The sequence below is a fragment of the Cucumis melo genome, chromosome 11 (genome assembly GCF_025177605.1).
Source record: "Cucumis melo cultivar AY chromosome 11, USDA_Cmelo_AY_1.0, whole genome shotgun sequence".
Lineage (NCBI taxonomy): Eukaryota > Viridiplantae > Streptophyta > Magnoliopsida > Cucurbitales > Cucurbitaceae > Cucumis > Cucumis melo.
The window spans coordinates 1,586,563-1,600,154 of record NC_066867.1 but is presented as its reverse complement, the minus strand read 5'-3'; the positions used below and the strand labels follow the sequence as shown (position 1 = coordinate 1,600,154).

The 13,592-nt window shown below is 48.5% G+C and overlaps 1 protein-coding gene across 1 annotated transcript; it reads left to right on the top strand.

Annotated features, from left to right (window-relative positions):
• The first annotated feature begins 3,730 nt into the window (after positions 1–3,730).
• Positions 3,731–12,905, top strand: LOC127144002 (uncharacterized). Its single transcript, XM_051079383.1, has 2 exons — positions 3,731–7,378; positions 12,669–12,905. Exons 1-2 carry the CDS (start codon positions 6,154–6,156, stop codon positions 12,716–12,718), a joined length of 1,275 nt encoding a protein of 424 aa, XP_050935340.1. The 5' UTR covers positions 3,731–6,153; the 3' UTR covers positions 12,719–12,905.
• Positions 12,906–13,592: the final 687 nt, after the last annotated feature.

Genomic DNA, 13,592 nt, shown 5'->3' with positions numbered 1-13,592 from the left:
AGTCGGGATGCGAGGACCCCGTCGAGTCACTCGAGTCATGTCTATATCATGCTAGACTGGCGTCCCGTCGGACCACACAGTCCTCAATAGGTGGTGATCCCGAAGGACACCCATGCAGGTACGACTCTAACAGAATCAAGCTAACAGGTACCCTAATTGCAGTATACATACACATGGCATCAGCATATAACATGTCACATAATCATTTCTACATTCTCCGTCCCGACATTCGTCGTAAGCATAATGGATCTTGCCACACATAACAGGCTATAGCACAACTATATCGTCATTTGCATCATACTAGCGTTTATTTCAGGCATCATACTGTCAAATCCTCAATATGCAACATAGGGCATACACAGTCTCATACTTCAAACATGAAACTAGTAGTAGAATCTCTTACCTGGAGATTCACTCGACGAGTCCTAACCGCAAGACACGTGTGCTTTCCAAGCAACGGGATCCTAAATATTTAATAACGCCAAAGTTCGTAAATAAGTCACCAACGGCTAACGGTTAAAACTCGGTTGAAATAACTTACCCCAGAAAAGGTTGCAGTGGTTGAGCCCCTACTGAAGAAAATCTCCCGCTGCAGCAGTTACTCGGTCCAAGACGTTCCTTAGGAAAAATAATTTAATTTAGTCCAAATTAAATTATTTAGCGCCCAAAACATTGGGTCGTATTGGGGAAATGCCCAAAATAAATACTTAATTTACCAAAAATAGGTGGGAGGAGCCAAAATAAGCTTGGCGGCTCGGCTGGAAAATAGGGCAGGAACCGGCTCGGCTTGGAGGCTGGAGATCGGCTCGGCTCGCGGTGCAGACAGGCGCGGCTCAGCTTGGACAGGAACTACGCGTGCGGCTCGGCTTGCAACAGGAGGGAGACGCGGCTCGGCTACGCAGAAGCGCGCGGCGCGGCTCACACGCGGGTGCACGCGGGCGCGGGTCGGTTTCCGGAATACGGCGCGCGTTGGCTCGGGTCGCGGAGCGGGTCTTCGGTCGGGTCTGATCTTCGCGCAGAGTGACGCTGACTTCCGGACTCGGGTTGCGCGACGGGTTGCGGTGGTCCGGCTTAAATGCGGCTTCGCTCGGCGGCTGCGGACGGGGGCTGCTCGGCGTCGAAACGAAGCGACGCGATTCGGCTTCGGCTGGCCGCCACGATTCGGCTTGCAGACGCGATGGGCTTCGGCTTCGGCTTGCGACTCCCGACTGAAGGCGGCTTCGATCCTTGGCGTGCGGCGGCTTCGATCCTTGGCGCGCGGCGGCTCGACGTGGACCGATCTTCGACGCTGCTGGGAGACCGGCGTGGTGACCTACGGCGGTTGACTAGCGGCGGCGGCGGCGGCGGCGGCGGGGGAGATTGGGATTTAGGGTTTTCTTCTTTTTTTTTTTTTTTCACTTCTTGGGGAAGAGGTGAACTACACGCTTTCCAAAGCCCCCTTTTATAAAAGAATTAATACTAAATAAAAAACATAAATATTATTTCTTTTATCCCCCCTTTTTTTTTTCTTCCTACTTTAGTCCAAATAACAACCAACTTAACAAATTAAATCACCCACAAAAATCTCTAAATCTTCATTAATCACAAGTAAAAATTTCCTCAATTCGAAAGAAATTTCAAGAATTTTACTCTTAAGACGATAAAAAGGGAAGACAAATTTGGCGGGGCGTTACACTTTGAATTGAAACTAATGTGAAAAATTAGGGTGGGATATGTAACGCCCCGAAGATCGAGGTAAAATTTTAGTATTTTAGGTGAATTTTCGGGAATTTAGGAATTTTTGTAAAAACGATAAAATAATAATATAATATTTACTTATATTATTATTATTAGGTAATTTATCATTTTATTTTTAATATTACTAACTTTTTATTTCTTATTTATTTAAAATACTAATATTATTTTTTTAATATTTAATTATTTAATAGTAATGTTTTAATATAAATTATAATTAATTTTAATTAATATATTATCTTTAATATTAATGTTTTGTTTTTAATAATAATTATTGATTATTTAATGTATATATATATATATATGTTTTTAATAATAATTATTGATTATTTAATATATATATATATATATTTAAAATAAAACCCTAAGCGCGCCGCCCCTCAGTTTTTTTTTCTTTCTTTCTTCTTCCTTTCCCCGACAGCCTTTCCTTCTTCTCCCGACAACCGCCGCCCGACACGCACACCAGCCCGTCTTCTCTTCTTCTTCTCTGCCTCGTCGTCGTCAGCCCTTCGGTCGCAACAGCCCATCTCTTCTTCTTCTTCTTCTTCTTTACAGTTCCTCACCGACGACCGCAGACGCTCGTCCGTCGTAGCCATCCATTTCCGATTCGCTTCCAACCGCCGGCAGCCGATAGCTCTCCCTCTTCCTCCGTCTCTGTCACCGTCGACGGCTCCACTTCAGTTTGTGTTCCCGACGCAGCCCTGAACGCCGAGGAGAGCCACCCACGTCCACTGTCGACGTCTCTCACTCGAGCGTTGTCGGGTGGAGCAAAAACCAGACCCGAGCCACGGATCCGATTCGAGCAAGCCGCGGGCTGGAGCCGAGTGAGCCGAGTGAGCCGAGCCGCGAGCCGAGTGAGCCGAGCCGCGAGTCGAGTGAGCCGAGCCGCGAGCCGAGCCGCGAGCCGAGTGAGCCGAGTCGCGAGCCGAGTTGAGCCGAGCCGCGAGCCGGGTTGAGCGAGCTGTGAGTTGAGGCCAAGCCGAGGTGGAGCCGAGCCGAGCCGAACGCCTTCAAGCCAAGTCGAGCTCCTTGTTTCACCGAGGCACCTAAGTCTTCCTTACTCCACTCCGGGCCACGGTGAGTCTTCGGTAAGGATTATTTTGATGAATTCCCTGATGTTGCTACGTCCAATTCGAATTGGAATATTGGAATAAGATATGATTCTACTTTTCATCCCTTGAAGGTATTAAGGAGTTGGCGCATTCGTCCTCGGGTTCCGCGGCAAGTTGAATTAGAGATTGCCTTCTTTCCTCGGGTTGATCTGTTGAGCGTGGATTCGATCGAGAGGCATAACCGAGTATCAGGTAAGGGTTTTCCTACTACTGGACCTCAGATCGAGGCTGGAAACGTAGTAATCCACAGGGGATTACACGTTAGTGACTGTACTGAATAACTGTATGTGTGTTGACTGTTAAGCACTGTTATTATATTTTGTCTGATGTAAAGGTACTGTGACTGCTAATTGTAGATTGGGATTCTATATTGATGGACCTTGAAGTTACGGTTCAGTATGTAGTAATCATTGGTCTGGATGTTGATCATGGAGTTTGGACGGGGAAGGACAGTGAGTCCGGTTTTGGTTGGTTAGTTGATTGGGTCTAGGGTTTTCCCTAATGGTGTGCGAATTGGTGACGCGTATAGCAACTGAGGGTGTAGACTGATAGGTGCATCCTCCGGGAGCACTAGACTGATATGTGCATCCTTCGGGAGCACTGGACTGATATGTGCGTTCTACGGAACCACTAGACTGTTATGTAGGGCACCCCCGAATAGGAAGTTAACTGTTGTCCCCTAACGGGCCCAGTAGTGGGTCCGTTACTGGGTATGTTTATACTCACCCTTTCTCTTCTTAACTTTTCAGGTAAGGGCACGGCTAGGGGCAAACCGACGAGGGGCAGAAAGGATGCGTGAAGGCCATATGGACGTGTCTGATTTTATTTTCGCTTCCGCTGATGTATTTTGTTAGAATATCTGTTTTGGTGATTTTCTGTGTAACGCCCCGCCAAATTTGTCTTCCCTTTTTATCGTCTTAAGAGTAAAATTCTTGAAATTTCTTTCGAATTGAGGAAATTTTTACTTGTGATTAATGAAGATTTAGAGATTTTTGTGGGTGATTTAATTTGTTAAGTTGGTTGTTATTTGGACTAAAGTAGGAAGAAAAAAAAAAGGGGGGGATAAAAGAAATAATATTTATGTTTTTTATTTAGTATTAATTCTTTTATAAAAGGGGGCTTTGGAAAGCGTGTAGTTCACCTCTTCCCCAAGAAGTGAAAAAAAAAAAAAAAGAAGAAAACCCTAAATCCCAATCTCCCCCGCCGCCGCCGCCGCCGCCGCCGCTAGTCAACCGCCGTAGGTCACCACGCCGGTCTCCCAGCAGCGTCGAAGATCGGTCCACGTCGAGCCGCCGCGCGCCAAGGATCGAAGCCGCCGCACGCCAAGGATCGAAGCCGCCTTCAGTCGGGAGTCGCAAGCCGAAGCCGAAGCCCATCGCGTCTGCAAGCCGAATCGTGGCGGCCAGCCGAAGCCGAATCGCGTCGCTTCGTTTCGACGCCGAGCAGCCCCCGTCCGCAGCCGCCGAGCGAAGCCGCATTTAAGCCGGACCACCGCAACCCGTCGCGCAACCCGAGTCCGGAAGTCAGCGTCACTCTGCGCGAAGATCAGACCCGACCGAAGACCCGCTCCGCGACCCGAGCCAACGCGCGCCGTATTCCGGAAACCGACCCGCGCCCGCGTGCACCCGCGTGTGAGCCGCGCCGCGCGCTTCTGCGTAGCCGAGCCGCGTCTCCCTCCTGTTGCAAGCCGAGCCGCACGCGTAGTTCCTGTCCAAGCTGAGCCGCGCCTGTCTGCACCGCGAGCCGAGCCGATCTCCAGCCTCCAAGCCGAGCCGGTTCCTGCCCTATTTTCCAGCCGAGCCGCCAAGCTTATTTTGGCTCCTCCCACCTATTTTTGGTAAATTAAGTATTTATTTTGGGCATTTCCCCAATACGACCCAATGTTTTGGGCGCTAAATAATTTAATTTGGACTAAATTAAATTATTTTTCCTAAGGAACGTCTTGGACCGAGTAACTGCTGCAGCGGGAGATTTTCTTCAGTAGGGGCTCAACCACTGCAACCTTTTCTGGGGTAAGTTATTTCAACCGAGTTTTAACCGTTAGCCGTTGGTGACTTATTTACGAACTTTGGCGTTATTAAATATTTAGGATCCCGTTGCTTGGAAAGCACACGTGTCTTGCGGTTAGGACTCGTCGAGTGAATCTCCAGGTAAGAGATTCTACTACTAGTTTCATGTTTGAAGTATGAGACTGTGTATGCCCTATGTTGCATATTGAGGATTTGACAGTATGATGCCTGAAATAAACGCTAGTATGATGCAAATGACGATATAGTTGTGCTATAGCCTGTTATGTGTGGCAAGATCCATTATGCTTACGACGAATGTCGGGACGGAGAATGTAGAAATGATTATGTGACATGTTATATGCTGATGCCATGTGTATGTATACTGCAATTAGGGTACCTGTTAGCTTGATTCTGTTAGAGTCGTACCTGCATGGGTGTCCTTCGGGATCACCACCTATTGAGGACTGTGTGGTCCGACGGGACGCCAGTCTAGCATGATATAGACATGACTCGAGTGACTCGACGGGGTCCTCGCATCCCGACTGTCCTAGGTGTCCCCGGGCACCGAAGACCAGAGTTACGTTCCTACGGGAGCGCATGATTGCACGTGTTCGGGAACGTGCCAGAGATTGGGTACCAGTTATCAGGACTCTAACAGGAAGTTAACAGGCACCTAGTGGGACTAGTAGTGGGTCCCTTACTGAGTATTTTTATACTCATTCTCTCCATTTTATGTTTTCAGGTAGAGGACGAGGCAAGGGCAAGGGCAAACTGGCGAGCGACCCGAAGTGAGACCGAGGAGGGCCATAGGGACTACCGCTTCCGCTTATTTCTTATTTCAGATTTTAGCATTTGAGTTTGAGTATTTTTTTTATTTTTCACTATCTTTTATGTAGATAGGGCCCGAGTAGGATTTCAGAACGTTTTTACATTTTTGCACGACTACCTTGTTTATGCTTTTATAAATGAATTTCTTGAACCGTATGCTCTTAATAAAATTTTATGACTTAAACCACTTGTTCTATATTGAGTAATGACTTCGATTCAGTATAAGGAGTTGGGTCGTTACAGTTGGTATCAGAGCACAGTGTTTTAGGTTCTGTAGACTGACCTACGATGTAAGTCATTTTTGTTTTTGGTTTTACTTCACCCTATGGCTATACGGTCCTTCGGCACTCGCCAGGTATGTCTAAAGCCTTGCTAATGTTAAGATTACAATTTTGCCTGAATAGTCTAAGACCTAGATATAGGGTGTTAAGTTCTTGTGGTGAGAAGTTTGTTGGTGAATTTTAGGGAGAATGCCGCCACGTAGAGGTACACGCCGAGGAGGTGGTAGGGGAGGCAGAGGAGCCGGTCGTGGCCAGCCGGAGGCGCCACCTGTTGCACCGGCAGTCGACCCAAACGCACCGGTCACCCAGGCGGATCTCGCCGCAATGGAGCAGCGTTATCAGGACATGCTGCAAGCTGCTTTGGCGCCTTTCCTTGCCGCCCAGCAGAACCAGGCCGCCCCTGTTCAGGCCGAGGCCGCCCCTGCTCAGGCCCAGGCCGCCCCTGTTCAGGCTCAGGCCGTCGCTCCTCCAGCCCCTGAGGAAGCTCAACCAGTACCAGTTCAACTGTCGGCCGAGGCGAAACACTTACGGGATTTCAGGAAGTATAATCCCAAGACCTTTGACGGATCCATGGACAACCCCACAAAGGCCCAAATGTGGTTGACGTCCATAGAGACTATTTTCCGGTACATGAAGTGCCCAGAAGAACAGAAGGTGCAGTGTGCAGTCTTCTTCTTGGAGGACAGGGGCACCGCCTGGTGGGAGACCGCGGAGAGAATGCTAGGGGGCGATGTAAGCAAAATAACATGGGAGCAGTTCAAGGAGAACTTCTATGCTAAGTTTTTCTCCGCCAATGTGAAGCACGCCAAGCTGCAAGAGTTCCTAAACTTGGAGCAAGGCGACATGACGGTGGAGCAGTACGACGCCGAGTTCGATATGCTGTCCCGCTTTGCTCCCGATATGGTAAGAGATGAGGCTGCCAGGACGGAGAAATTTGTTAGAGGACTCAGGCTAGACCTTCAGGGCATTGTCAGAGCCCTCCGCCCAGCCACGCATGCTGATGCACTACGTATAGCACTGGATTTGAGCCTGCCTGAGAGAGCCGATGCGTCTAAGGCTGCCGGCAGAGGGTCAGCCTTGGGACAGAAGAGAAAGGTTGAGACGCAGCCTGACGTAGCACCGCAGCGAACACTGAGGTCAGGAGGTGTCTTCCAGAGACACCGACGGGAGCTTGCAGCAGCCGGGAGGACTCTGAGAGAGCTACCCGCTTGTACTACCTGCGGGAGAGTCCACGGAGGTCGTTGCTTGGCTGGAAGTGGAGTCTGCTTTAGGTGCAGACAGCCGGGGCACACTGCTGATATGTGTCCTCGGAAACCCTTTGAGACGACACCGCCCCAGCCTTCTGCGGCCCAGCAGGGGAGAGTTTTCGCCACTACCCGGCAGGAGGCCGAGCGAGCTGGCACTGTGGTGACAGGTACGCTCCCAATTTTGGGGCACTATGCTTTTGTGCTATTTGACTCTGGGTCATCCCACTCGTTTATATCCTCCGTTTTCGTTCAGCATGTGGGTTTAGAGGTAGAGCCTTTGGGTAGTGTTTTGTCGGTTTCTACTCCATCTGGGGAGGTCCTGTTGTCCAAAGAACAAATAAAGGCATGTCGGGTAGAGATAGCGAATCGTATGTTAGACGTGACCTTGCTAGTGTTAGACATGCAGGATTTTGATGTGATACTAGGCATGGATTGGCTGTCAGCCAACCATGCCAATATAGACTGTTATGGCAAGGAAGTTGTTTTCAACCCTCCCTCCGAGGCTAGTTTCAAATTCAGGGGGGCAGGTATGGTATGTATACCCAAGGTCATCTCAGCCATGAAGGCCAGTAAACTACTCAGCCAGGGTACTTGGGGTATTTTGGCAAGCGTAGTGGATGTGAGAGAGCCAGAAGTTTCCCTATCCTCCGAACCCGTGGTAAGAGAGTACCCCGACGTTTTCCCAGACGAACTCCCAGGACTTCCGCCCCCCAGAGAGGTAGACTTCGCCATCGAGTTAGAGCCGGGCACTGCTCCTATCTCGAGGGCCCCTTACAGAATGGCTCCAGCCGAACTAAAGGAGTTGAAGGTCCAATTACAGGAGTTGCTGGACAAAGGCTTCATCCGGCCCAGTGTGTCGCCTTGGGGAGCCCCAGTATTGTTCGTGAAGAAGAAGGATGGGTCAATGCGCCTTTGTATTGACTACCGAGAGCTGAACAAGGTGACAGTCAAAAACCGCTACCCCTTGCCCAGGATTGATGACCTGTTCGATCAGTTGCAGGGAGCCACCGTCTTCTCCAAGATCGACCTGCGATCAGGCTATCACCAGTTGAGGATTAGGGACGGTGACATCCCCAAGACGGCCTTTCGATCGAGGTACGGACATTACGAATTCGTTGTGATGTCTTTCGGCTTGACTAACGCTCCTGCAGTATTCATGGATCTGATGAACAGGGTGTTTAAGGAGTTTCTAGACTCGTTCGTCATAGTCTTCATTGACGACATCCTCATTTACTCAAAAACTGAGGCTGAGCACGAGGAGCACTTACACCAAGTTTTGGAGACCCTTCGAGCCAACAAGTTGTATGCCAAGTTCTCCAAGTGTGAATTCTGGTTAAGGAAGGTGACATTTCTTGGCCATGTGGTTTCCAGTGAGGGAGTTTCAGTAGATCCCGCAAAGATTGAAGCGGTGACCAACTGGACTCGACCGTCCACGGTTAGTGAAATTCGAAGTTTTCTGGGCTTGGCGGGTTACTACAGGAGGTTCGTGGAAGACTTCTCACGTATAGCCAGCCCGTTGACCCAGTTGACCAGGAAGGGAACCCCTTTTGTCTGGAGCCCAGCTTGCGAGAAGAGCTTTCAGGAGCTCAAACAGAAGCTAGTGACTGCACCGGTCCTGACAGTGCCCGATGGTTCGGGAAACTTTGTAATCTATAGTGACGCCTCCAAGAAGGGACTAGGTTGTGTCCTGATGCAGCAGGGTAAGGTAGTTGCTTATGCCTCCCGCCAGTTGAAGATCCATGAGCAGAACTACCCTACCCATGACTTGGAATTGGCAGCTGTGGTCTTTGCACTGAAGATATGGAGGCACTATCTGTACGGTGAGAAGATTCAGATTTACACCGATCATAAGAGCCTGAAGTACTTCTTCACCCAGAAGGAGTTGAACATGAGGCAGAGGAGGTGGCTTGAGTTGGTGAAAGACTACGACTGCGAGATCCTATACCACCCAGGTAAAGCGAATGTAGTGGCTGATGCGCTAAGTAGGAAAGTTGCACATTCAGCAGCGCTAATCACCAAGCAGACCCCCTTACTCAGGGACTTTGAGAGGGCAGAGATTGCAGTCTCAGTAGGTGAGGTTACCGCACAGTTGGCTCAGTTGACAGTCCAGCCAACCTTGAGGCAAAAGATCATTGCTGCTCAGCTGAATGATCCTTATCTGGCAGAGAAGCGTCGCGTGGTAGAGACAGAGCAAGGTGAAGGCTTCTCCATATCCTCTGACGATGGCCTTATGTTTGAAGGACGCCTCTGTGTGCCGGAAGACAGCGCAGTTAAGACGGAGCTTTTGACTGAGGCTCACAGTTCCCCGTTTACCATGCACCCTGGGAGTACGAAGATGTACCAGGACTTAAGGAGTGTCTATTGGTGGAGGGGCATGAAGAGGGATGTGGCAGAATTTGTCAGTAGATGCTTGGTGTGCCAGCAGGTGAAGGCACCTAGGCAGCATCCAGCAGGGTTGTTGCAACCCTTGAGTGTGCCAGGGTGGAAGTGGGAGAGTGTGTCGATGGATTTTATTACGGGACTGCCCAAGACCCTAAGGGGCTACACGGTGATCTGGGTCGTGGTCGACAGACTCACGAAGTCGGCCCATTTCGTGCCAGGGAAATCCACTTACACTGCCAGTAAGTGGGGGCAGCTATATATGACAGAGATTGTGAGACTACATGGAGTACCCGTATCCATCATTTCAGACAGAGACGCCCGTTTCACATCGAAGTTCTGGAAAGGACTTCAACTTGCATTAGGTACGAGGTTGGACTTCAGCACGGCATTCCACCCTCAGACTGATGGTCAGACAGAGAGATTGAACCAGATTTTAGAAGACATGCTGCGAGCCTGCGTATTAGAGTTTTCAGGAAGTTGGGACTCCCATCTGCATCTGATGGAGTTTGCCTATAACAACAGCTACCAGGCTACTATCGGTATGGCACCGTTCGAGGCTCTGTATGGCAAGTGCTGTAGATCCCCTGTCTGCTGGGGCGAGGTTGGAGAGCAGAGGATGCTAGGCCCCGAATTAGTGCAGACGACCAACGCAGCCATACAGAAGATCCGAGCTCGTATGCTGACAGCACAGAGCAGACAGAAGAGTTATGCTGATGTACGACGTAAGGATCTCGAGTTCGAAGTAGGAGATATGGTCTTTCTGAAGGTTGCACCCATGAAGGGTGTTCTGAGGTTCGCGAAGAAGGGGAAGCTGAGTCCACGCTTCGTAGGGCCGTTCGAGATACTGGAGCGGATTGGCCCCGTGGCTTATCGCTTGGCGCTACCCCCATCCCTTGCTGCAGTGCACGACGTATTTCATATCTCCATGCTGAGGAAATATGTCGCAGACCCAACACACGTGGTGGACTTCGAGCCACTACAGTTTAGCGAGAACTTGAGCTACGAGGAGCAGCCTGTCGAGGTCTTGGCAAGAGAGGTCAAGAAGCTTCGCAGTCGAGAAATCCCACTGGTCAAGATCCTTTGGCAGAACCATGGAGTGGAAGAGGCCACGTGGGAGAAAGAAGAGGACATGAGAGCCCAGTACCCCGAGCTGTTCGAGGATTAGAACTTTCGAGGACGAAAGTTTTCTAAGGAGGGGAGATTGTAACGCCCCGCCAAATTTGTCTTCCCTTTTTATCGTCTTAAGAGTAAAATTCTTGAAATTTCTTTCGAATTGAGGAAATTTTTACTTGTGATTAATGAAGATTTAGAGATTTTTGTGGGTGATTTAATTTGTTAAGTTGGTTGTTATTTGGACTAAAGTAGGAAGAAAAAAAAAAAGGGGGGATAAAAGAAATAATATTTATGTTTTTTATTTAGTATTAATTCTTTTATAAAAGGGGGCTTTGGAAAGCGTGTAGTTCACCTCTTCCCCAAGAAGTGAAAAAAAAAAAAAAAGAAGAAAACCCTAAATCCCAATCTCCCCCGCCGCCGCCGCCGCCGCCGCCGCTAGTCAACCGCCGTAGGTCACCACGCCGGTCTCCCAGCAGCGTCGAAGATCGGTCCACGTCGAGCCGCCGCGCGCCAAGGATCGAAGCCGCCGCACGCCAAGGATCGAAGCCGCCTTCAGTCGGGAGTCGCAAGCCGAAGCCGAAGCCCATCGCGTCTGCAAGCCGAATCGTGGCGGCCAGCCGAAGCCGAATCGCGTCGCTTCGTTTCGACGCCGAGCAGCCCCCGTCCGCAGCCGCCGAGCGAAGCCGCATTTAAGCCGGACCACCGCAACCCGTCGCGCAACCCGAGTCCGGAAGTCAGCGTCACTCTGCGCGAAGATCAGACCCGACCGAAGACCCGCTCCGCGACCCGAGCCAACGCGCGCCGTATTCCGGAAACCGACCCGCGCCCGCGTGCACCCGCGTGTGAGCCGCGCCGCGCGCTTCTGCGTAGCCGAGCCGCGTCTCCCTCCTGTTGCAAGCCGAGCCGCACGCGTAGTTCCTGTCCAAGCTGAGCCGCGCCTGTCTGCACCGCGAGCCGAGCCGATCTCCAGCCTCCAAGCCGAGCCGGTTCCTGCCCTATTTTCCAGCCGAGCCGCCAAGCTTATTTTGGCTCCTCCCACCTATTTTTGGTAAATTAAGTATTTATTTTGGGCATTTCCCCAATACGACCCAATGTTTTGGGCGCTAAATAATTTAATTTGGACTAAATTAAATTATTTTTCCTAAGGAATGTCTTGGACCGAGTAACTGCTGCAGCGGGAGATTTTCTTCAGTAGGGGCTCAACCACTGCAACCTTTTCTGGGGTAAGTTATTTCAACCGAGTTTTAACCGTTAGCCGTTGGTGACTTATTTACGAACTTTGGCGTTATTAAATATTTAGGATCCCGTTGCTTGGAAAGCACACGTGTCTTGCGGTTAGGACTCGTCGAGTGAATCTCCAGGTAAGAGATTCTACTACTAGTTTCATGTTTGAAGTATGAGACTGTGTATGCCCTATGTTGCATATTGAGGATTTGACAGTATGATGCCTGAAATAAACGCTAGTATGATGCAAATGACGATATAGTTGTGCTATAGCCTGTTATGTGTGGCAAGATCCATTATGCTTACGACGAATGTCGGGACGGAGAATGTAGAAATGATTATGTGACATGTTATATGCTGATGCCATGTGTATGTATACTGCAATTAGGGTACCTGTTAGCTTGATTCTGTTAGAGTCGTACCTGCATGGGTGTCCTTCGGGATCACCACCTATTGAGGACTGTGTGGTCCGACGGGACGCCAGTCTAGCATGATATAGACATGACTCGAGTGACTCGACGGGGTCCTCGCATCCCGACTGTCCTAGGTGTCCCCGGGCACCGAAGACCAGAGTTACGTTCCTACGGGAGCGCATGATTGCACGTGTTCGGGAACGTGCCAGAGATTGGGTACCAGTTATCAGGACTCTAACAGGAAGTTAACAGGCACCTAGTGGGACTAGTAGTGGGTCCCTTACTGAGTATTTTTATACTCATTCTCTCCATTTTATGTTTTCAGGTAGAGGACGAGGCAAGGGCAAGGGCAAACTGGCGAGCGACCCGAAGTGAGACCGAGGAGGGCCATAGGGACTACCGCTTCCGCTTATTTCTTATTTCAGATTTTAGCATTTGAGTTTGAGTATTTTTTTTATTTTTCACTATCTTTTATGTAGATAGGGCCCGAGTAGGATTTCAGAACGTTTTTACATTTTTGCACGACTACCTTGTTTATGCTTTTATAAATGAATTTCTTGAACCGTATGCTCTTAATAAAATTTTATGACTTAAACCACTTGTTCTATATTGAGTAATGACTTCGATTCAGTATAAGGAGTTGGGTCGTTACATTCTGTTTATAACTTACAAATTTTATTTGAAACCTTTGTGAATTTTGGATTTGATGACTTGAGATTTTATTCAAAACTTTTGCAACTGTGATTTGAAACAGGGCCCGATACCGTTTTGTTGTTATATTCCTAACGTTTTAAGAAATTGTAGCTGGTTCATTATAAATTTTGTGTTGTGTGGTCGAGTCGTAGTATTGAGTAATGACCTCAACTTAGTCCGGAAAGTTGGGTCGTTACAGGATATATATCAAATATTATCTTTAGCATAATTTTAGGGATTCAAACTAACAATCTAAAATTAACTTGTAAAATTTTGATTCAAAAATTATGTTAAAAATTTAAATTAAAACTAACAGTTTATGGTGGAAAATAATGTTAAAATATCAAATATATATTATGTATTATTTGTGTCTATTTTTTGATAAATAATTTGAAAAATAAAAAATACAGAATAGTTGAATTTATCTTTGGAGTTATTTAAGGGATACGAGATAAAATTTGAATTCAAATTAACGATTTTAGAGGATGTATAAAATGTAGATTGAAATTGTTATTAAAAATTTGTAATATGTATTATTTAATATATTTTTTTATAA